General features: G+C 35.5%; 5 protein-coding genes and 1 non-coding gene across 7 annotated transcripts; 1 reads left to right on the top strand and 5 right to left on the bottom strand.

Annotated features, from left to right (window-relative positions):
- Positions 1–367: 367 nt before the first annotated feature.
- Positions 368–3297, bottom strand: LOC121794972. The gene is made up of 2 exons (XM_042193390.1): positions 2775–3297; positions 368–2688 (listed from the first exon to the last, which is right to left on the bottom strand). The coding sequence occupies exons 1-2, from the start codon at positions 3280–3282 to the stop codon at positions 2681–2683; spliced, it is 516 nt and encodes a 171-aa protein (XP_042049324.1). The 5' UTR covers positions 3283–3297; the 3' UTR covers positions 368–2680.
- LOC121797568 lies at positions 541–692 on the bottom strand. Its single transcript, XR_006049927.1, has one exon. It is a non-coding gene; the product is annotated as a U12 minor spliceosomal RNA (small nuclear RNA).
- LOC121796572 (putative late blight resistance protein homolog R1B-16) lies at positions 1369–2619 on the bottom strand. The gene is made up of 2 exons (XM_042195394.1): positions 2172–2619; positions 1369–2012 (listed from the first exon to the last, which is right to left on the bottom strand). Exons 1-2 carry the CDS (start codon positions 2617–2619, stop codon positions 1369–1371), a joined length of 1092 nt encoding a protein of 363 aa, XP_042051328.1.
- A 2162-nt stretch (positions 3298–5459) lies between the features above and the next one.
- LOC121794969 (succinate dehydrogenase subunit 7A, mitochondrial-like) lies at positions 5460–7779 on the bottom strand. Its single transcript, XM_042193385.1, has 4 exons — positions 7620–7779; positions 7442–7510; positions 6342–6444; positions 5460–5741 (listed from the first exon to the last, which is right to left on the bottom strand). The coding sequence occupies exons 1-4, from the start codon at positions 7671–7673 to the stop codon at positions 5689–5691; spliced, it is 279 nt and encodes a 92-aa protein (XP_042049319.1). The 5' UTR covers positions 7674–7779; the 3' UTR covers positions 5460–5688.
- A 116-nt stretch (positions 7780–7895) lies between these two features.
- Positions 7896–10229, top strand: LOC121794968 (uncharacterized protein At5g50100, chloroplastic-like). Its single transcript, XM_042193384.1, has 8 exons — positions 7896–8111; positions 8321–8460; positions 8575–8682; positions 8906–8962; positions 9479–9544; positions 9657–9717; positions 9805–9848; positions 10036–10229. The coding sequence occupies exons 1-8, from the start codon at positions 7970–7972 to the stop codon at positions 10072–10074; spliced, it is 657 nt and encodes a 218-aa protein (XP_042049318.1). The 5' UTR covers positions 7896–7969; the 3' UTR covers positions 10075–10229.
- Positions 10230–10412: 183 nt separating this feature from the next.
- On the bottom strand, positions 10413–19411 carry LOC121794967 (calmodulin-binding protein 60 A-like). 2 transcript variants are annotated; one of them, XM_042193382.1, is made up of 7 exons: positions 18896–19411; positions 18398–18476; positions 12625–12677; positions 12020–12528; positions 11679–11839; positions 11363–11566; positions 10413–11261 (listed from the first exon to the last, which is right to left on the bottom strand). In XM_042193382.1, exons 1-7 carry the CDS (start codon positions 19156–19158, stop codon positions 10734–10736), a joined length of 1797 nt encoding a protein of 598 aa, XP_042049316.1. In that variant the 5' UTR covers positions 19159–19411; the 3' UTR covers positions 10413–10733. The 2 variants fall into 2 exon arrangements, with proteins under 2 accessions (XP_042049316.1, XP_042049317.1); XM_042193383.1 differs by having other exon boundaries at positions 18398–18471; positions 18896–19410.
- Positions 19412–23135: the final 3724 nt, after the last annotated feature.

Genomic DNA, 23135 nt, shown 5'->3' with positions numbered 1-23135 from the left:
AAGTCACGTGCAATTTCTTGATGTTAGGAATTCTCTTGCACACCTCCTCGCTCCTTCTTAAATTCACTACTTTCATTAACTGTTTGCAAGTTTGTCAAACACAAAAGTCATAACTTGATTAGATAGTTGAATGTTGTTGCATACGACATGCCTAAGTTTTGGTATATTCCATTTGTCAATTGTGCATAGACTAGTTGTTGGCTGATGATAGTCGAGAATTAGTATTGAGGACTATTTTTTGGTGGATGGAGAGAGTAAAATTTATTTGCGACATTGGTTTGTATTTGGATTTAAAGTCTAGCCGGACAAATACTTCATTCAAAACTTAATATTCAACAAAGATAATTTCTAAATTCTATGTAGAGAAATTAATAAATATTTTATGATTAAATCAAGTAATCAACAACAGTATATGATCACTAGTCAACAAATACATTCATTACCTTAAAAAAAATAAAGATTTAATAATAAATATTCCAGTTCTAATTAATGATTTAATTAATAAGAGAAAATATTAAACTGAAATTGGGGGTGGGTATTGGGAGGCCCGCCTGAGCGAGTTCTGCAAAAGAGGCAGCGTCTACGCTGCGACCAGCCTATTACCCCTCCATAAATTCATGCACCATTATTAGAGATGCGGCGGCTGGTTCTCACCTTCCGCTTTGTTTTCCTTACTCATTAGTTTAAGGCAACTTTCCTCCTCTTCCCTCCCCCTTTATTTATACCTCACTCACTCTTACTACACTCCTCTCCACTTTTCGATGTGGGACACAACTTACATCAAGTAAATTTGCCATTTGTAGCTCTTGTGCAGACAATCAAAAGGGCCTGTGTCGAATAACATCGATGGGTAAGCCCTCTTCTTTCGCCCATATCAGAAAACCATAACCGGCGACGAAAGAGATGTTGACTTGAATCCCATGGCCATCGTTCCCAAAGCTCTCTTGATCTCCATTGCTGAAATGGCCGCAGACTCGGAGCAGTGATGCACACAAATGAGATTAAGTGTGTTTATTTCTCCCATCTCTGCACGGATCTCTTTCAACTGCCACAAATCCTCCACAATGAGCCTCTCAAGAACTCCAAAAGCAGAGGCCTCTACACCCCAATACACGAGATCACAGCTGTTGATTCTCAAATACTTGAGACAAGGAAAATCACCAGCCACAGCGCTCCACTCACCTCCCAAAACAGAAATGTGTTCTAGCTCAATAACTTGCAGATGGGGCAACGAACCAATCGTTGCCAGGTCTACTCGAGTAAGACTACAGTTTATCAGATGCAGCTTGTTTAGACAAGTGGGGAAACCGAGCCTCTTGCTCAGCAGATCCATAGGATATCGCGATATACAGAAAGGGAAGTGTATCTTCAGCGATTCAAGCTTATGTAAACACCGGAAATTCTGGGATACACTACGCACAAGCAATCTTCATAACCTGCGAAGCCATCATCAAACCTCACGTGCAATTTCTTGACGCTGGGGATTCTCTTGCACGCCTCCTCGCTCCATCTGAAATTCACTACTCCCACGAGTGTTTGCAAGTTTCTCAAAATGCAAAAGCCATCCCCCCCCTCACTTGGTGAAGGATCGGGTAGATGAATGTTGTTGCACACAACGTGCCTAAGTTGTGACATATTCCAAATTTCAACTGGTGCATTAACTAGACAATATCCTATTCCTCCAAAAATCAATGTTTGCAGATTCCAAAGCAAGGATATTGAAGAAGGAAGCACGAACAAGGAGTTATAAGACAGTGTGCTGTAAGCAAAGAAACGCAGCTTACACTTCTGCAACACATCTTCTACGCAAGAATCCTTGCTCGTAAACCAAACTCTCCCATCAGGACAAAACTTCTCTTTCTCTGCTATACTTATGCATAGATCTCTTACAAGATCATGAATCTGAACAGATATAATTTTTCCATTCTCATGTAACTGACCAACTTCAACGAGGTTCCTATCAATGAGATTCTTCAAGTAATCCTCCGCAACCTCTTCCGAGACTCGATTACCTTTTGGTTTTAGAAACCCCTATGCAACCAAAAGTCTGGTGAGTTGCGTGACTTGAATCTCTGAATCCTCTTTAAACATCCCCATGTAAAGAAAACACGGCTTTAGATGAGCAGGCAAATGGCTATAACTTGAATACAACACATTTAAGCAATGGTCACCCTCTCCTGAACTGAAAACTGATCTTATATTCACTAACACATCCTGCCAATATTCAACTGTCTTAGCTGACTTTTGAAGAAGCCCTCCAATCACAGTAACCGACAGAGGAAGCCCTTTGCACATTGCAACAATCTCTCTTCCAATTTGTTCTAGTTCAACGGGGCAATCTTCATGTCCAAATACCCTCACACATAATAGCTCCCAACATTCATACTCATTTAAAAGATTCATCCTAACACAAACTGATCTACAATATACAGCCAAATCAGAAAACCTAGTAGTGAAAACGAGGCGACTCCCATTGCCATTATCAGGGAAATAGAACTTTATCTTGTCCCAAACTTCAACACTCCACATGTCATCCAACACAACCAAATATCTCCTACCCACCAAAGTTTTATACAATCGCTCTCCTAATCGATACTCATCTCTTTCATCGGCAACCATTTCAATAGTGCTAGTGAGTTCCTTTAGGTGAGAAAGAAGCCCTAGGAAAATACTTGACAAATTATAATCCTGGGAAATAGACACCCAAGCACGAACATCAAAGCGTCTCACAATGATCGAATTCTAAAAAGTGTTTTTGGCGAGTGTAGTCTTACCAATTCTGCCCATGCCGACGATTGAGATGATTTGGCGGCTGGACTCATTTCCGGTAAGCACATCCAGGAGTTTTGTTGAGTTGTGATCAAATCCAACCGTAAGTGTCTCTCCAGAAATTGGGGATTTTGACGAATTAGGAGTTGGCTGATGATGTTTCAATCCCCTTTCCTCTTTCACCTTCAACGTCTTATCTCTGAGAAGATCCATTGCTACAATTACCTTGTGCAGATCTCGAGAGTCACCACTATCACGAAATTGAGAAATGGCGTGGGATTCGACTGCATCTTCAGCCGCATGAGCTGCAGTTGCAATCTGGTTCTCCAAATCATCGGCAGGCTCGTTGATACCTCCATGAGAAGAATAAGTTTCTATAAAATCTAGGAAGAAGCAAATGTTTCCGAGGAGTAACTCAATTGTGGAATGATCAAGAGAAGTTGAAAGTTGAGGGTGGTTTTGGATGTGATCAACGGTATTCATAACAGAAAGTAGAGCTGCGTAAGCCGCCATTAATCGGTTGAGAAGATGACAAAATCAAATTAGTTTACTGTAAAAAGCGTTGGAAGTTTAACTAATAAATTACTCCATAAGAGAGAAGGAAATAAAATACTAACATAATGAATTTTTCTACAAATAAAATTGAATTATTTTAATAGACAAATTAAAATAAAAAAAAGCTAAACTTTTTTTCATACATCAAGCACTAATCACTCACAAGTCACAACTAATCAACACACTCACACAAAATAGTCTTTTAAATTCTAGATGTAGTGGCCCATTATAGCCGAATGTTGACTCATTTAATAATTTCAACACGGCATTTAACATTACATATTAAGTTAATGAAATGTTAGATCTATTCACATTATGGGTAGTGATATATAAATAACTAAATCATAATAAACTAAAGATTAAAGGCCCAATTTGATACTTAACATATTGGGTTTTTTTTTTTTATTTTGGTCCAAAACATTATCTTTTAAATTATTCGGTCCCTCACATTTGAAATCGGATCACATTTGTTCCATTTTGGACGGTTCCGTCAAATTTTTGACGGTATTAATTATCGGGTCACAAATCCGTCACTAACTAGGAAAAACTGATCCGTCACTAATCCGTCCTCTTCTTCATCTTCACCTTCACTTTCACCCTCCTCACCACGAGGGACGCTGCCACCAATTGCCACCGCCGCCAACTAAATGCGGTGTCCAGAATTGCCAATGGCAGCCGTACTCCAATTCCGGAGATTTCAAGGCAAACACGGCCTTAGTCGTTGGCTTCCTCTTCTGCACCCTAATCTGCGGTCTGGCGATCAACTTCGCCATCAAACACATGTGCAAGCGGTATCGCCGAATCCAGTCGCCGGACACCGTCAGCGCGGATACGGAGAACGTGATCGAGGTTCCGTCTTTGATTTACTCGGAGGGGATGCAGCTCGCGGCGACGGAGGAGTGCGCGATTTGCTTGTCGGAGTTCGAAATTGGGGAGAGAATTAGGGTTCTGGAGAAGTGCAGTCATGGCTTCCATATGCAGTGCATAGAGCGGTGGCTGAATTCGTGCTCTTCATGCCCGATTTGCCGAGCGAATTCGCGGTAAAATTGAGTTCGTTGCCACCATGATTGAATACTTTCTGTTGAGTTTTTTATTTGTTAATTATTGAAGCACTTTTATGTGTGCATGTGATATTTTTAAATACTAGTGCTAGTAAAATTCTAATATAAATATAAGAAAATGAAATATGTACATATTTTTATTATAACTAAAGTTTGAGTCAAGTATTCCCTCTGTCCCACTACAAGTGAAGCGTTTCTTTCTAGCAGTTGTTTTGCGAAAATAATAATAAATAGTTAAAGTAGAGAGAAAGTAAAGTCACACAGAGAATAATATAGAAAATAGTTGTATATACATTATTATCTTACTTTATCTTTACTCTAACTATTTATATTATTTTTGCAAAACAACGTCCGATTTGGAGCGCCTCATTTATAGTGGAACATAGGGAGTATTAAATATTGATTAAAATAGTCATATACAACAAAATGTCAAAAACAAATGTTATATTATGCAAAATACGCTCCCAAAATATATTGACATATTAGTATTACTGTGATAATATTTTGATATCCATATGATGATGTAATATTATGTATTGTTAATAACACACATATTTCTGTATATTAATTGGATATGCATCATCATCCGATTATATATAATTAAAAATCACAATAATATCATCGCAATGTGTAAACAAATAGCATGGCTAAAATCGTGAGAAGACATATTGTGGAAATCACACCTCCCAAATCTCAAACGTGTATCAATTTGTAATAGTCAGCGATTTTCCTTAAAATGACGGTTTTCTCCCGATTAGTGACAGATTTGTGACGGATTTGTGATGGATCAGTTTCTCCCAATTAGTGACGGATTTGTGATGGATCAGTTTCTCCACGGATTAGTGACAGATTTGTGACCCGGTAGTGACGGATTTGTGACCCGGTAATCAAAAGACAATGTTTTGGACCAAAATAAAAAAAAACATAATATGTTAAGGACCAAATTGGGCCTTTAGTCTAAACTAAATCTTAATCACTAGATTGAAAAACAAGCAATAGTTTATGAAAACCATTTTCCAAGTAGATAATGTTATTACTAGGAAGACAGTCATTTGAGATATTTCTGGAGTGAGATTCAACACAAAATGGAGTACTATAGTTTGTGATATTAAGCAAGTTAATGCAATAAATTGTAGATCTGTACAATACAATACAGAAAATCTTCCACTTGCAATCTTGTAGCTAAAAAGTACAACCGAGTTTTTTTGCATTTATTTCAAACAAGCAATAGAGTTCGAACAAGTTGCTAAAGCAAAAATATCAAACTGACTGATCGGGCAGGCGCACACTCTAAGTTGCCTTCTTACGAGCTTTCCTCTCGCCTAACTGCTCTATCATAGATCTCATAGCAGCATCCTGAGCACAAGCATCACAAAAAAAAGAGGGGTCAGATACCCTGTTAAATGACAACAAGCTAGACAAACCTTATTGCATAGCTCTCTTTAACAATCGGAACCTCAGTAAAATGATTCCCCGTATCGAAGTAAGAATTTCAAATGGAGTAGAAAGCAAAAGTCCTTATGGCATGATACAACTGATGACTGCTTAGATAATGGAGTACGTTACAAAAGGTTTGCAGCATATTTATATTGCATACATAAATACCAAAACACTTCCACTGAGCTGTTTTACAGTAAAACTAAGAGTAAGTTTTCCAAACAATGCTACTTATCAAATATTTGAGGCTGGAAACACAAGGATTTCTACGGATTTGCTTGTCAGTCATAATCCCAGTTAAACGTTTTAGAAGACTAGGTGATCAAGTTAATTCATATTTAGAAGCATTGCTAGCGTCATAAAAAATCATCGGGATAGCTGATAGCGACACGTTTCAGGTTTATTGGTCAACTGCATTAATAAAGTGCTAGAAGGAGAAAACCATAGAAGAAAGAGCTATAGAGCTAAGGAGCAGATACACTTGTATTGGGAATTGGTGTTATTAAAGGATAAACATACCAGCTACAACTACAACGGTAAGAATATCTCCTACAACTTTGAGTCGCCGTACTCCTTGCTTATGTGATTTGAAGCGTTTTAGAGAAGAGTCCTCTGCCAAGAGCTGAAAAACAATTGAATCATTCAAGATATGGTAAATACCACATGGGACAAAAGCACACAAATGCATGGTGAAATATATAACAGCCAGGAAAAGATATCACCATGCAAATCTTTCTGGAATCTTATCAACTCAATCCTACCACATTGCAAGCAATAAAACATACTATTTCAGACCCTCGATATTTTTTCCAAATACATATTGATGGAGAGAAAGAAAGAAGAGATCACTGAAACATGGAAGATGCATACAACAAAGTGATAGGGAACCCGAGGCAGAAAACATTGTATTGGAAATTTAAAAAAGAACTATTTGAGGGATGAATAGAAAAAAAAATCAAGAATATCGAAGGCTAAATGCCCTTTAAGAATGTATCCCCCCCAGCCAGCTCCAATTACAAAAATAGGATATCTCAAGGAGAAAAGTAAACTAATCAAATTATGTTGCTTCTCTTCTAGTAGATTAAGCTCTTGACTGAAAAGCATCAACACTCATAACAATTACAAATGAAGCATGAATGCGTACTACCACAGCTGAAACATAACACTGCTGTAATCATTGTAATTTTGTAAATAAGAACCAGAATTAGCACAAGTACAACAACAAAAAAAAAGGAGACCCTTTTCTAATTCAATAGATTCAATACAAATTCAAATCATCTAATCATACCCACAATCCAAAATACGATCTTGAACTTCCAACTATGATCAATACGAGGCAACCAACTAATTGCTTACCTTTTCTTATTTTCCATCTCGAACCATATTCAGTTGGTTCAATACAGATGAAACATCTAACATCGCACAGAATGAAAAGATTTTCCGCAAACCCAAAAGCTGAAACTCTTAATTTCGGTCAAAAATTCACAATCAATCATAAAAATAGAATCATATCATTACCCACGCATCAATTCAGATCCAATTATCCACACGAAATACGATCTAGCAAGAAAATAAAAATAAATACAATACCAAAATGAAACAAAATATAAATCACTCACCGCCTTCTCGCGAGTCCCTGGCTCCACATGAAATCCACGCCTTGAGAGCGCCAGATAATCATTTGATTTCTGTATAAATTGTCATATCAAACCCATCAAATTTGACAGCTTGATTATTTCCACATTTGAACACCACGAGAGAAAAAACCCAATTGAAATGCGAAGCTCATAGACGTACCTGGGAATTGAACCGGAGTGCGGAGAGAGCGGTTTTGTTGAGCAAAAACGCCATGTTTTTCACTTCTTTTCAGTTTGCTGAGATTTGTGCACAGTATATTGATGTGGGAAGTTTTCTTCTTTCTATCTGCGAAATAGCCCAATTGTTTCTGTATTATCACTTTTGATCCTTTTTAATCTGAAGTTGGGCCAAATACGGCCCGACCCGAATTCAGCGCCGACCGCGAATCATTTGAATGAAGACGGTGGCGCCACGTAAGCACAACAGTTGGTAGCAACAGAAAACTCACAAGCGCAAAAATATGGAAATTGAAACCGCATTTCTCTATACGAAAGCAAGAATAATCGTTGATGGCGTTACGAGGAGCAATCTCTGTTGGAAGACGTTCAAACACCCGCCTCTTCTCCGTCCCTCGTCATTTCCCAACATCACACAATGTCTCTGCTTCAATCCCTTTGCTCAAGCCATCCCCTATTCCTCGCTGTAAATCGGGTATGAACATATCATACATGTTTTCGATTTAATATTCTGTGAGTGATTTGCGGCTTTAATTTTTTGTTGATGTTATTTTTTTTGGTAAAATCTTCGAAGTTTATATATGTGATAGTATGATTTTTCCTTTCCGATGACCAAGTTTGGAGTGTAAATTTGGAGAGTAGAGTTCGACAGTGTTTGAATTTGAATTTTCTTTTCATTTCCAGGAGTGAGATTTTCAATTCGAGCAGTAAATGGATCAGTTGTGGATAGTAAGCCTCTGAATAAAGAAAGTGGGGAGGGATCATCTGAGAATTGGAAGGTTAAGATGCTTTATGATGGGGAGTGTCCTTTATGCATGAGGGAGGTAATCACAAAGTTGAAACGATATTTTTCGTGATCGTTGGATCGAATCATGATATATTATCTGATTTATTAGTGTTTTGAAAAGGAATTTTACCTTGAATCATGTTGTTATCAGGTTAATGTGCTGAGAGAGAGCAATGAAGGATACAGAACTATTAAATTCGTGGACATAAGCTCGGATGAGTACAGTCCAGAGGATAATCAAGGCCTTGATTACGAAACTGTAATTTCTCCCTTAACCTGATGATATCTGTCCTTTTTAGTTATTACTACTATATAGATTGGTTTTGTCAATCTTGCAAAAGAATCTTTAGAGTTATCTGTTTTTGGCTTCAAGGGCATGAGCCAAGGTTGTCTAAAATGATGAAATGCAATGTTAGTTACAACAGACATGCTTCTTTTGATTCTGCTGTAGCTAACTTTTTCTGATTTTCCTCCAAATACAGGTAATGGGACGAATCCACGCAATTCAATCAGATGGGACTGTTGTGAAAGATGTTGAGGTTAATATTTTTGTGTTTCACTCTTTCTACTTCTAACTCTTAGTTTCATGTCAACTCCATTTCATTTTACTTTTTCCTGTTGAATCTTTATATAATGGACTCTTAGTACTCTCTGATGGTTGACACCCTATCTAGTTTACTTGTGGCTTTGAGGTAGTTCACACGTTCCTAGATGATTGATATAGCTGTCCTGTGTATTGCTACTCATGTGTGCAGACAAAATCAACTTAGAAACTGCAAGTTGCAAACCTCCCTCAGAAATGGCATTCACCCTTCACAACAAGTAGTACTATTAAATTTGATGAGTGTTCATACAACCTTATCAAATACTACTATTATGGTTGATGCTTGAATGCATAACTAAACATTTATGTATATTTTTGTAGCTGATAGATGCATACAAACTTCTCATAGAATAGGTAGGTCCGAAAGTTAATTTTCTTGAATTTAGGTTGAGTTTGTTGAGTTATCTTTCAACTTTCAAGCAGCATATAACACGAGATTTCACCTATGCAGGCATTCAGAAAACTTTATGAAGCTGTTGGTTTGGGATGGGTTTATGCCATTACAAAATATGAACCTGTAAGTCCAGCTTCGACATCTTCAAATAATGTGCTGTTATCCTCTGTCTCTTTCCTCCACTGGAAGCTTCTTTCATCTATTGAGTGAACTGATGACAATGTGTGACCCACAGATTGCAAGCATTGCAGATGCTGTGTATGGAGTTTGGGCTAAATATCGTCTTCAAGTCACAGGTGCCTCTCCTGTCTTTCAGGACACCTTTTCCACATCTCGATCTTCACTGATGTTGATGCCTTACAAATTTATTTGACGTTGCACAGGCCGACCACCACTAGAAGAAGTTTTGGAGGCAAGGAGGAAAAAGGTATGCATGTGCTTGCATCCATAAATGATGCATCTTTTTCAATCTCGTATATTATTTTTCCACACTATTTATAGTCGAATAAATGCTGCCACAGCGTGAAAGTCAGGCATACGAGAATTGAAGTGCATCACAAAATCTGTATGTTTAAAACTACTAAACGACTGGATTTTGATAACTTATTTTGCAGAAGGAAATGTGCGAAGACAGCAAGGTTTGTAAAATGTAGATGCAAAGCATTATGATTCTCAGGCATTGCAATAACAGGGCTGCGTATTCGCTTTTGTATAAGTATTAAGCTTTACAACATACGATGTATATACATATTAGTAACTATGTTACATCTTTTTTGTATTAAAAGGTTTCTGTCTATGCTTCTTGTTTGATCTGTTTTTCCACAAAGTATTCTCCCAAGTATTTTTCAAGTATATTGTGTAATAGCATCTCTCTTGAAAGTTTTTGCAATATTCAAGAAAGAATCAGTGATTTGTGTGAAATTGTGCTCATTATAGTATGTAGAATTTACTCATAGTTGCTCAAATATGATCAATGTAAACAGACAATGTATTGGCAACAAATAGAAGAATAATTCACACATTTTGCATTGGAATACTAAAACCGGCTTGAATCAAGCATTGAAAGAAAGAATACCCTCATAACCAATCTGTTTTATACCAATAGTAGTAGAAATACCTTCACCTTCAACCCCCTAAATAAATGAATGCCCATTTTCACTAACAATTATACATAAAAGCTTCCATCAAACTTCTATATAGATAATAACTGCGCGCAACATCTAGTCGGGCAGATCATTTTAACATTCGACAAATGAATGGTCACGACGAACACATGTATATACCAACAGCGGCATGTCATCAAGATATCAACCTAGCACCGGCTTTTCCTAGACACGATTCTTTTCACAGAGAACCGCCATCTCAATACACACGCCAAAAAGTTCCACCCTTTATGATTTCTATCATTGGGACTCCGTAAAGAACAATCTGCCTCAAAATACTTTAAATGCTCGCTTTGGGAGAATGCCCCGGCCATGGTATCAGTGTCGCAGATTGAGGTGTCCATGACCTGACTAGGGAAACCTAGAGGCTGGTCATACCTGATTTCCATTGGGTCGATACCAGGAAGATAGTAGTCGAAGCTATTGGAAGCTCCAAAGGGATAGAATGACTGCATAAAATCCGGGGAAGAATCTACTAGTTGAGAGTAGGTGGATCTGCTCATGTTCTGAGAAGTTGTAGAATCTTGCTGGTAACTACCCTCAGAGAGCAAGTTCGGGGAAGGTTCAGCGTTGGATACGCATGGCGAGGAGGTAGGCATATTAAGGGCCGATTCGTCTATGATCACAATTTTCTCATGAAATCTAAATGCGGAGGTGACCAACTGATGAGCATCTGCCTGAACTCAACACAGAATGCAATTACAGTGAAATCAGTAACTCATCCTATCAAGATATTACACATCAATACTATAAAGGTAAATAAATAGCATAAGGCAACCTTTTCATCATCGGACAACTTATCAGAGGCCACATACTGGCCATCGGAGAATATTCCGACCACTTGTCCAACTACATTAAAAACAACACCATTCTGTCCTGGAGGTGCGGGGGTGTACATGTACAACTTTTTGTCCAGTACACATGTCCGAGCATGCTCCATAGTGACTTCCCACTTCTTAGTGGACATGCCATTCCCGAGGATCTGCAGGAATATCAACAACTTTTTACTACTACTTGCTATGGATCTTAATGTAACAGTATATTAAACATATCTCGTGATTATGAATACAGGATGAGTTTGATAATATTTTTACGTTTCGAAGCCTTGTGGGGTCCAAGGAGAGCAAGAGCAGGAAATCATGCACGGTCCTGATTCCTTCCTTGCTCAGCCGTTTGTGAAATGCTCCGTCTTTTCCAATTTTCTCCAACCGCCAAACTTCATCAGTCAGGGATGGAGGATGGTGCTTCTTGTACACTTGAAAGGCGAAATACAAAATGGAAAAAGGTCAACCAAGATGGCCCCAGTATTCACTATACTGTTGCACATTATAGACATCTACATATATAACTCTTATGTTTCCACTTTCATCGGCCTTGACGAATGCATAACAATGGCAATAAGAGAGAGATTAGAAAATAAAGGGAGTGAACTCACATTCTCCACGATGATCCCTGACAACAAAGGGATCTGTTCTGGCCTCTCTTATTCTGAGACCACCAGCATCATCTACCAATCTAGCCCCCAATCTGAACTTACGACTTCTTGTCCAGCTTGAATTATCCGTAAATGAAATATCACCCACTGATCCCATGCCATTGTTAAGGGTCAAGATCACATCTCCGGTTAAAAGAGGCTTTTTGCCTTCCCGCTCTCTCACTATATTATTTGCGAACTCATCCAGGGTCCAACTATCTCCCTCGTCACCATCAAAATCTCCTTCAAGTACTACTATTTCCACCTTTGCAGAGGACCAAGCACCATTAGAAACAACTTCCCCAGTATGAACGTCAACTAAAGCAACTTCCACACTTGTGCCAGAGTCTCCCTCGATACGAGTCCCAGTGAAAACGGGAAGAGATATAGCATTCAAAAATTTTAACTGCAACTGTAACTGTAACTGTATACTCTTTGGATCAGAAGAGCAGGGATCTTTCCCAGAATTCCTGCAAATTTGATCCAAAAGGCATGATGGTGTATGAATAGTGTGAAAATTCCTGGTTAATAAAACTGTCTCTTTGAACCAAGGACTGATGGCATACCGTTTGGCGGAAACTATATACTTCCTTAATGCTGAGTCCACCTCCTCCTTGACCTGAGAGCTCGAGTCGAAACAAACTAAATATTAGTAATTAACATTTCCCTTCATGACAAACACAGATTTTGCATGTTTTTAAGGACTAGTTTTAAATGTCAATCATGCAAATTATGTAATTAAATTGCATATTTTATACAATTGGTATTTTTGACGTGTTTGTTGATAAATGATAAAAAAATGTGAAAAAAAGCCAAAGTGCAGCAGCGTCAGTTCAAGCTGATTTTTCCAGCAAATGTGAAGTCCAATCAGTGCTTAATGCATATCATTCTCTTCGTCTTCGAAAGAGCTTTCGCGTGAATATCTCACCCTCTCAATCGGAGTTATGTGGAGAAAGTTATGACTATTTTACGAACATTGCGCAGTGCAGTCAAAGTTGGCGGGAATTCACGGAAGAAAAAAGAAATTATTATATTGTGAAGCCAAATCCCTCTCATTTCTTGAAGGCCAAGAAAATTATCAAAAAATAAACCTTTTTCCCACCTATAAATACCTCTAACCTAATTCATAATCTTTATCTCAGAGCCTCCAATCCTTCCCCATCTACACATTCTTCCATTCTATCTTCCACACATAATTCATTCATCTTCCATTGGAGCGGAGCTCTGCAGATCCAGACAAGAAAACACTGAACATTGAAGATTCTACCTTGGGTTTTATCAATTTCTTTCATGTCTAGTACTTTTATTTTTGTTTTTACTACTTGTCTATGAGTAGTTAAACATCATTTGTAGATTTTTTTGGTGAAAACTATTATGAAAATGTTTTGATTTATTGAATTGAACCCTTTTCTAGCTCTTGTGATTGTTTTGCTTGTTCTTGTGCTTTTATTGTTCTTTTGTCTGACCAACTTTAGAACTATGTCCGTCTAACTAGATTAATCGAGAGATAACTAGTTTTACGTGATAAAAGGAATGAGTACAACACATATGTTTATCTGCATTCGAGAGAGGGGACCCTTTGTGAGGGCTTGAGTTTTAGGAACTTATGGAGTTAGAATCTAATCTATTGGAATGAGACTTTGATAGTTAGAGTCTAATCTACTGGATAAGAGCACTCGAGAGAGGGCTTATCCTAGAATCGCGACTTTCCTAATAATCCTAAAGACACATAAAGGTAAAGGTTTTGTGAGATTAATCATCACTAGGTCGTAGTAGTTGTATCCTAAAACTCTACATTTTTTAGTCTGATTTGTACTCCCTCTGTCCCATTAGAAATGAAACATTTTCCTTTTTAGTCTGTCCCATTAAAAATGAAACGTTTCTAAAAATGGAAACAATACTCACTCTACTTTTTCTTCTCTCTTACTTTACTCTCTCTTCATTAACTCACAAAACAATATTGCATAAAATCATGTGCCGAAAAGCAAATGTTGCATATTTAATGGGACGGAGGGAGTATATCTTATTTTTTATGCTTGTTTTTTTGTGTCTAGTTTATAAAACCAAAACCCAAAACTCCGTGTCTCTAAATAGTATGTGACGCTTAGTATATGATAGTCAGTTGCAATCTTATTTCCTGCGTTCGATATCCCGGTACTGACCTTTAGCTATACTAGATCTACCCTGTAAACTTGCAGGTATTTTTAGTGCTAATAAATAGTGCATCAAGTTTTTGGCGCCGTTGCCGGAGAATATTATTGCTTTAAGCTGATATTGTAGAACGGTTGATAATACTAATTTAGAGTGTAATATTTTGTATAAGTTTTATTTCAAAAAATTTTTTATCTGTTTTGCAAGGGTTGCTATTTGAGGATAGCACGAAGCACAACAATGGATTACCCTCCGCTCCGGTACAAGATACAATCATCTGCTACAACACTTGATATTTTATTTTCTCTGCATAAGTCACACACACTCTTCAAATTCACATTACTTAATCAAGTTCTTTGGATTCTACCAATTATTCTTGTGTGTTCAACTGTCAACCAACACAAGGTATGTTCTTCTTGTAATTTCTGAGCATTGAACTTGAATTCTTTCATTAAATGACTTTGTTGTTGATATGTATTGGTAGTTTGGATTAGAGTTTGATGGAGAATGATGGATTTGTATGTTTTTGGATTTTTGGAATTAATTATTGGTTGGGTATGATCGAGTATATTTGACCTTTGTAGGTGAAAATTGAATATCACTTTGGCTTGATTGTTGATACACATAGTTCATGTTCATAGCATTGTGAAGCTATTTTATTCTTGCATGAATTGTGTATATTTAGAGCTTAAGTGTTTTGCTTAATCTTGGTCTATTGTTGAAGATTCTTGCAATTGATTGGGGATAGAGATATGTGGGATGAAAAATGATCATGTTAAGGCAGATAATTTGATTTGCATATTTTATGTCTTGATATGATTAAAGTTTGGGGGATTGCCACATATTATGCATTGGACTCTACTACAATTTTCTTCATTCTATACTCATATTGCGAAATTGTAGGTACAAAAGACATCCCAAAGAAAGTCCCGAGAATGGGGATAACTTATGAGCTTCAAAGAACGTCAAGCTAAAGACGTTAACCAAGCACTTGTTGGGAGGCAACCCAACATTGGTATCATTTTTTTTCACTTTTCTTTTGTTGTTTTAGTTTATTTTGTTTTCCTAGTTTACTCACATCCCTACCGACTTTTCAAACTTATTCTTAACGTAGTTTTGAATAAGTTTGGGGGGATGAAGTAGTGGACCGTGAGTTTAGTTGTTTTTACTTATTTTTGTTAGTTTTAGATTAGTTTGTTTTTGTTAGTTTTTTTTAGTAAACCCTAGGTGAATCTTGTCATGAGCATAACATAGAAAACTTAGAAATACTCATGTTTAGGGACATCAAACCGAGTTGCCTATGATAAAAAGTTCATTTATGTGTTGGTTGAGTTGACTTGATGCATTGATTTGAAGGTTTAGTGAAAAGGTGCATAAATAATGAATTACTTGTTTGCATCATGTTTTTTCCTTGTGAGACTTGAGCCATAAATTTCTTTCTTATGTGATTTATCTGCATTCCTGTATTTATTTCTAGAACTTGCTCCTAGTATGCCTAAGTCTACGTAGTGTTTTAATGATAAAAGAGGACGTTAGGCCATCCTTCTTAGCTACTTTATATATCCAAATTATTGACCTTATTCAAAATATTTTTCCCTAGCTAGCCACTTTGAACCTTTAAAGCCTTTTTCTTTGGAAGCTAAATAAAGGAGAATATCCATACACTCTTGGTGAATTTTAGTTTATATTTTGTGAAAAGAGTTGGAGAGATAAGATAGAAAGAAAAGTAGTGTGGTTGTGAAAAGTGTAAAGTCATCTATGGTTTGAATGAGATATTTGGTTGTGAAAAAAAAGGAAATAAAAAAAAAGGATGTACAAAAGAAAAAAAATGAAAAGGAAAAGAAAACATCAAAGGAATTTGGGAAGTGAGAAAAATTTAGACAAAGTCTGGAATTTACTGAGATTTGAATTGTTGGTGGAGTGCTAAGTTTGATGTAGTAGAAATTGATCACTTTTGCTATGTTTGAGTTTAGTCACTTTTTAGCCATATTTCCTCACCTTACCAAAGAGCATACATTATAACCTAAAATAAAGACCTTTCGGATTTTTGATTTTAACCACATAAAGTAGAAGAGAGATTAGACTTCGAGCAAGCCTATGGTAAACTTTGCATGTTGCATGATCTGAGAGCATACACTTTTTCCAATATACACTTTGTGAGTGAGTGATAAACACACTTCTAAACACTTGTGAGCGCATGTACTTCAAGGTGATCAATGAGGTGGTAATGAAAATGCACTAATAAGCTTTGCTTGATTTGATTTGTATTCTTGTCAAACTCTTTATTTCTTGTTACAATTTTTGAGGCAACTATGAAGTTTAGTTCTTAACATTCGTGTTTCTTAATTTGTTTTTCTCTTGTTTTGTTTGAGGACAAACAAATAATTAAGTTTGGGGGAGTTGACAAACACGAATTTCGCATGTTTTTAAGGGCTAGATTTGACTTGTTTTAAATGTCAATCATGTAAATTATGTTCTTAAATTGCATATTTTATACAATTGTTATTTTTGACGTGTTCGTTGATAAATGATAGAAAAATATGAAAAAGGCCAAAGTGCAGCAGCGTCAGTTCAAGCCAATTTTTCCAGCAAATGTGAATTCCAATCAGTGCTTAATGCATACCATTCTCTTCGTCTTCGAAAGAGCTTTGCGTGGATATCTCACACGTCTCAATCGGAGTTCTGTGGAGAAAGTTATGACTATTCTACGAACATTGCGCAGTGCAGTCAAAGCTGGCTGGAATTTAGGCGGAAATTCACGGAAGAAAAGAAATTATTATACTATGAAGCCAAATCTCTCCCATTTCTTGAAGGCCACGAAAATTATAAAAAAATAAACCTTTTCCCCACCTATAAATACCTCTAACCTAATTTATAATCTTTATCTCATAACCTCCGATCCTTCCCCCTCTACACATTCTTCCATTCCATCTTCCACACATAATTCATCCATCTTTCATTAGAGCGGAGCTCTACAGATCCAGGCAAGAAAACACTGAAGATTGAAGATTCAACCTTGGGTTTTATCAATTTCTTTCATGTCTAGTACTTTTATTTTTGTTTTTACTACTTGTCTATGAGTAGTTAAACATCATTTGTAGATTTTTTGGTAAAAACTATTATGAATATGTTTTGATTTATTGAATTGAACCTTTTTCTAGCTCTTGTGATTGTTTTGCTTGTTTTTGTGCTTTTATTGTTCTTTTGTCTATCCAACTTTAGAACTATGTCCGTCTAACTAGATTAATCGAGAGATAGCTAGTTTTACGTGGTAAAAGGAACGAGTACAACACATATATTTATCTGCACTCGAGAGAGGGGACCCTTTGTGAGGGCTTGACTTTTAGAAACTTAAGGAGTTAGAATCTAATCTATTGGAATGAGACTTTGATAGTTAGAGTCTAATCTATTGGATAAGAGCACTCGAGAGAGGGCTTATCCTAGAATCGCGACTTTCCTAATAATCCTAAAGACACATAAAGGTAAAGGTTCTGTGAGATTAATCATCACTCAGTCGTAGTAGTTGTATCCTAAAACTCTACATTCTTTAGCCTGCTTTGTATATTTTATTGTTTTTATGCTTGTTTTTTTGTGTCTAGTTTATAAAACCAAAACCCAAAACTCCGTTTCTCTAAATAGGTTGTGACGCTTAGTATATGATAGTCAGTTGCAATTTTGTTTCCTGTGCTCGATATTTCGGTACTGATCTTTAGCTATACTAGATCTACCCTGTAAACTCGCAAGTATTTTTAGTGTTAATAAATAGTGCATCACTTCATCGATCAGAACCTGTGCCTGGAAAAGGAAATACTAGATAGCCTACACATATTATAAGTAATTGAGCACACAATTTTAAGTAGTTAATGATATTAATACAGACATTTAATTTATGGAATCAAGAAAAGGTGTGCAACAAACAAGATAACATAAGACACTAAAACAAATTAGATGCAAGCAGATAATAAATTTTCTTAGTGTTAAACAATATCGCGTTGTTTTCTGAAATATATAAGAGTAAAATATAGGCTTCTGCCACCACGAGTTTAATGGCGAGTTACGTGGTAACGATATCAACTGACCAAGTTATATACTCTCCCAATAAATGGAATGAAAAACTAAAATACAAGAAATGGTGAAAACAATGTAAATCGCAGATATATGTAAAGCAAACATTTCAATTATACTTACAACTCGACGAATCAGAGGCTCCAGCAGTGGGTTCATGAGATTTTGCATTCTTATCAAGTTGATCACTTCCAGCACTACACTATGAGAAGTAGCAAAAAAGGAGAATCAGCAAACTTAACATCCTAGTACTATCGAAACTCAGACGAACCAAGATGCAGATCAATGAACCTGGTCTTAGGGAATCCAACAGTCCAACTTACCCCCTTAAAATACAATGAGTTAACACAAGCATGCAAATGCTCATTTTACTCTTCTCCTTAGATGAACCAATTCCTAAAAACTATACTACTATTAAGTTACAGAAATTGATTCCTCAATTAAATCTCCTAAACTCCAAGACATAGTTGATCACCTCTACATACTAATGACTAACACATAACCCTCAAATAGAAATCAGCAGTCATGAAACTCCCATCACTAATTTTCCATGGCATAAAAAAATTAAGAAACGGATCATGAGCAAAAATCATCAAATTTTTTCTTGAGCCAGCCAACTACCTTCTAAAGGAATGAGATTTCCTCAAACGCTTCTCATCGATGGAACCACCTTCTTCTCGTCCGTGGCGCTTATGAGACATGTCGACAACTTCACCACCCACAAACCACGGCCTCCGACGCTTTAAAATTGCAAAAGCTGGTAAATATTGGGTACTGTATAAAACTATAAATGCGTGAATATCTGCAAATAAAATAATCACGGGTGCCTGAGTGAGAGAATCGGAAGCAAATTTGCTAGTTGGGGGAACCAAAACACCAAACATCCGGTGGTCCTACGGAGAATTAAATTAATGTTTTAGGAAAAACAATACAAGTTTCATCAGCATGTTACTAGTGGTGAGTTAATTGGTTTGGATGTTTCTTTTTTTTTGGAATTTGAGGGGATGCGTCCAAGAAAGACTTTAAATTGAACAAAAAAGATTCGGTTTTTAGGGATCAGCTGAATCCAGAGGTACAAATTTTAAAATGGGATTTCGAATTAGGTTTAGCGGAGTGATTATAGCTTCATTTTCATGGAGTATGAAGGATTAATGAAGGTGGAAAGCTCGAGTCACCAAAGCGCGTGGAACCCACTTTTTAGTCAGCATTGGAGCTTACGTATATCGTTGGAATATCAGAATATTTGTATTTTAGTATGCATTGTCTATTTATTATCCAATTTATATTCTCTAAGTACAAAATTTTATTTTAAGTCATTGTTCTATGGAGTATATCTAAAATATTTTTATTTTATTTTATTTTATTTAGTCATTTTATTTTTATTTTTGGAGAGCAAGATTCTATTGGTACTTGGTAGTAGCAACCGCCAAGACTTAATTAACGAGTGTCAGTTTGGAAAGAAGATGATTCAGGTCAGAAATCTTAATCATTAATTAATGAGTGTCAGTGTGTTTCAGGTCATAAAAATTTGTTATATTTATAAACTTTTTAGATTAAAATGATGTTTTTTTCCATCACGACATTATTTTTTGGAACAAAACGATGGTGGGGGAAGCGGCTGCAATTAACAATTAATTAAGTGTTAGTTATGACAATTAATTAGTAGTTAACTAAGGATTTGATTGCAGTTTTGATTAGGATCAGTAATTTAAATTTTAAATTCTAAATTATTCGGAGCAATACATTGTGATGACGGGGATACGAACTTTACATGATTTTGGTGCTCGGAAATAAAATTAAAAAGAAATTATTGGAAAATATTTATTCAAAATGTCGTTGTTACATCCCCACAGTAATTTTGGAAAAGAACTTTACATCGCTTACCAATCTCGACGTTAGACACTAATTTTGGAAATTCGTAACACTAATAATTTTCAATATTCACAAATTTGACTAATAAAGCCAATACAATCTTACAGCTTAAGAGTTGTTTTTAATAGTAAATTAATAAGAATTGTTTTTCATAGTAATAAGAATTGTTCTTCCTCCGGCCTAGTTTTGACATGGTCTATTATTTTAATTTATGGGTGGAAATATCAATACTCTTATGGGGTAAATTTATAAATAAGATTTTAATAGTTGATGTCATACATATCGTGCTTTGTAGTATTTGTCTAATATAGGAAATATGAAAGTTGAAATATTACGTAATCGTAACTGTTTTTGCATTTTTGTTATTTTTTTAGTATATATCTCAATTGGAAATAAATTAATTTAAAGAATAAAATAATTTATATATCTAACGTAAATAAAGAATAAAAAAAAATATAAGATCTCTATGCCTCTTATGTAATATTTGAATCAGAGTAATGGCCCAAGCCACTCCATTATTATACTACTATACAGACCGATCATATCCGAATTTTTTGGAATGTACATTTATATAATTGTGACACTATAGTACTTTATTTATTTCGGACAAGAATCATGTTTTTGCACATGCAGACCTCGTCCAGTCTATTCAAATCCCAGTACAATAAGGTTTGAGGTTAAAAACGAAGTAGTAATATCAAATTGATTCAAATATACATACTGCAGTCCTATTCCTAACGCAAATTCAAACAACACACAAAATAGTAAATACAAATAAATTCTCTTAATTACTATATTATAATAAGTTGTATGTATCCAGCAGATATTTGACAATTGATGGAAGTAACCAAAAAGTTTTACCAAATTAATGATACTACTAAATTACTAATTAACTCATTGTAATATCATTAATTTGATGGTAAATAGAGCAATAATTATAAAGTACTGAAATTAATCATGCTTCTAATCACCGCATTTATGTCTTTATTATCAATTTGAGTTAGGTAAAACGCAATTTATTTGCCTAACTTAATAGGTAGGTTGTGTGTTTTCGGATATACGATTAACGCTAGAATATTGTATGATTATTAGTATAATAATAATTAGTCACGTCTATTAAAACATCATTTAAGTAGTATTAGATACAAGTATTGATTATTAGGCATGTTGCAAATCAATCATACTATATGATAGACTCTTTATTTGAACACGTACAATTAGACAGGTCTATCAAAAGATCGCACAAAGTATTATATACCATTATTAATAATTAGGCATGTTACACATCAATCATATACACACTATTTACCATCATTATTTGAACGCGTATTATACACGGATATATAGATTATAGAATATACATATGAAAAATCATAGTCACTCACTATTTATTTATTTATTTGGCATGAGCAATCAGGTTTAGGGGAAAATTAATTTCTATAGGCACATCTATTTGTATTTTACGTAATTGTTTTTGTGTGTTTTGTATTTCATGTCTCCAAAAAATACTTCGCTATTTTAGTGTTTCTACAAAAGTTAATCCGTTTTATAGACACAATTTTACAACACATGACCCTTCCCCTTAATATATCAATTTATTTAAATTTTCAACCATATTACCCATCAATTTTTTCTTCATTTACAATATGTTTATCAATCATTACTAACATTACCACCAAGATGAGACTCTTTCTCTACTCATATTAAACGGATCTCTTTTATTGAAAGTTTTAAACTTGTGTCGTGTTATATCGTATAAGTCATATTGTACTTACAAAAACATGAGAAGTACGTATATAGTGTTTTGATGTACTGATACGAGTATTTCGATTAGTATTAATTAGTTTAGATATATTAGGGATTTGCATATCTTTTCTTATATTTGTTTCTTGTTCCATAAGTTAGTATTCTAGTATTATAAATAGGGATAGATTGTTATCATTTTATTCATTCAACTCATTAACGAAATCAGTATTTCGCCCAACTTGGCTTGAATCACAAAACTCTATTTCTCTATCGCTGCCGACGAGAATCTCTCTCGCGCTCAGCAACCCCCTTCGCCGGAAGAATCACCTCGTCGGCAGCCTTAGGAGATGTTTCTTGTTTGCTACTCAATTGAGCCAAAATAACGATAGTTTCATATATTAATTGAATGAATAAAATGATAACAACATATCCCTATTTATAATACTAGAATACTAACTTATGGAACAAGAAACAAATATAAGAAAAGATATGTAAATCCCTAATATATCTAAACTAATTAATACTAATCGAAATACTCGTATCATGTACCTTGATAGAGATTATAAGAAGTAAGGACGTACGAGCATAGTGTAAGTGTAACTGTAAGCATAATATGTGTTGTCAAGGTTTGAAGCATAATCCGAATCACGGTACCCACTATTAGCACCCTCTAAATAATAATATCACATAATCATATATATGATCCTTTTAAATAGTACCGAATAATCCATTTTAAAGAATGTCATGTTCTCTTTTATGATCGGTGTGCGTCAGGTGATGGGTCATTGCCTCGTTTGGTGCACGTCGCGAACACTGGACCGCCCTAATTCAATTCTAGAGGCGGAATATATATATGGTGAATTGTTCCTCAAACTTGAGCTATTAAAACGTAGATGATTCGTCCCAAAATCGGATATATCGTTTCATGGACTCATCTTTAAATAGTTTATAATCTCATATTCATTTGTATTGATTTCAATTACAACAAGATGCAATATCAATACCATGACAATTGACAGACTTATGCACATACTACCAACTACGTATACATTTGTTTAAGAATTTAAAACTCATATTTGTTGAAAGAAATCGAAATTCAGTTTCCTACGTCTTAATTACTCTTTAGATATATATGATATTGATATCTACCCTAAAAATGGTTGATTATAAATGAGTAATTTGGTGAAAATTACACGAATAACTAGGCGAATTTTTTGTATTCTTAATTTCGTGCACTAATCCC

Source organism: Salvia splendens, chromosome 3 (genome assembly GCF_004379255.2).
Source record: "Salvia splendens isolate huo1 chromosome 3, SspV2, whole genome shotgun sequence".
Taxonomy (NCBI): domain Eukaryota; kingdom Viridiplantae; phylum Streptophyta; class Magnoliopsida; order Lamiales; family Lamiaceae; genus Salvia; species Salvia splendens.
Note: the sequence above shows the minus strand (reverse complement) of the source record. Positions and strands in the feature narration are given on the sequence as shown.

What these genes read in the sequence shown, in the direction of transcription:
- LOC121796572 (XM_042195394.1), bottom strand. Translation starts at nt 2,619, where the DNA reads ATGGTTGCCGATGAAAGAGATGAGTATCGATTAGGAGAGCGATTGTAT. An exon ending in AGTTTTCAGTTCAGGAGAGG is followed by an intron (nt 2,013 to 2,171) that starts GTGACCATTGCT and finishes TAAAACCAAAAG; the next exon opens with GTAATCGAGTCTCGGAAGAG.
- LOC121794972 (XM_042193390.1), bottom strand. Translation starts at nt 3,282, where the DNA reads ATGGCGGCTTACGCAGCTCTACTTTCTGTTATGAATACCGTTGATCAC.
- LOC121794969 (XM_042193385.1), bottom strand. Translation starts at nt 7,673, where the DNA reads ATGGCGTTTTTGCTCAACAAAACCGCTCTCTCCGCACTCCGGTTCAAT. An exon ending in CAGGGACTCGCGAGAAGGCG is followed by an intron (nt 6,445 to 7,441) that starts GTGAGTGATTTA and finishes ATTGTTTTTCAG; the next exon opens with CTCTTGGCAGAGGACTCTTC. An exon ending in TACCGTTGTAGTTGTAGCTG is followed by an intron (nt 5,742 to 6,341) that starts GTATGTTTATCC and finishes GCTTGTGCTCAG; the next exon opens with GATGCTGCTATGAGATCTAT.
- LOC121794968 (XM_042193384.1), top strand. Translation starts at nt 7,970, where the DNA reads ATGGCGTTACGAGGAGCAATCTCTGTTGGAAGACGTTCAAACACCCGC. An exon ending in ATATCGTCTTCAAGTCACAG is followed by an intron (nt 9,718 to 9,804) that starts GTGCCTCTCCTG and finishes GACGTTGCACAG; the next exon opens with GCCGACCACCACTAGAAGAA. An exon ending in TGGAGGCAAGGAGGAAAAAG is followed by an intron (nt 9,849 to 10,035) that starts GTATGCATGTGC and finishes CTTATTTTGCAG; the next exon opens with AAGGAAATGTGCGAAGACAG.
- LOC121794967 (XM_042193382.1), bottom strand. Translation starts at nt 19,158, where the DNA reads ATGTTTGGTGTTTTGGTTCCCCCAACTAGCAAATTTGCTTCCGATTCT. An exon ending in AGCCTCTGATTCGTCGAGTT is followed by an intron (nt 12,678 to 18,397) that starts GTAAGTATAATT and finishes TCGAGCTCTCAG; the next exon opens with GTCAAGGAGGAGGTGGACTC. An exon ending in AGTTGTCCGATGATGAAAAG is followed by an intron (nt 11,262 to 11,362) that starts GTTGCCTTATGC and finishes TGTTGAGTTCAG; the next exon opens with GCAGATGCTCATCAGTTGGT.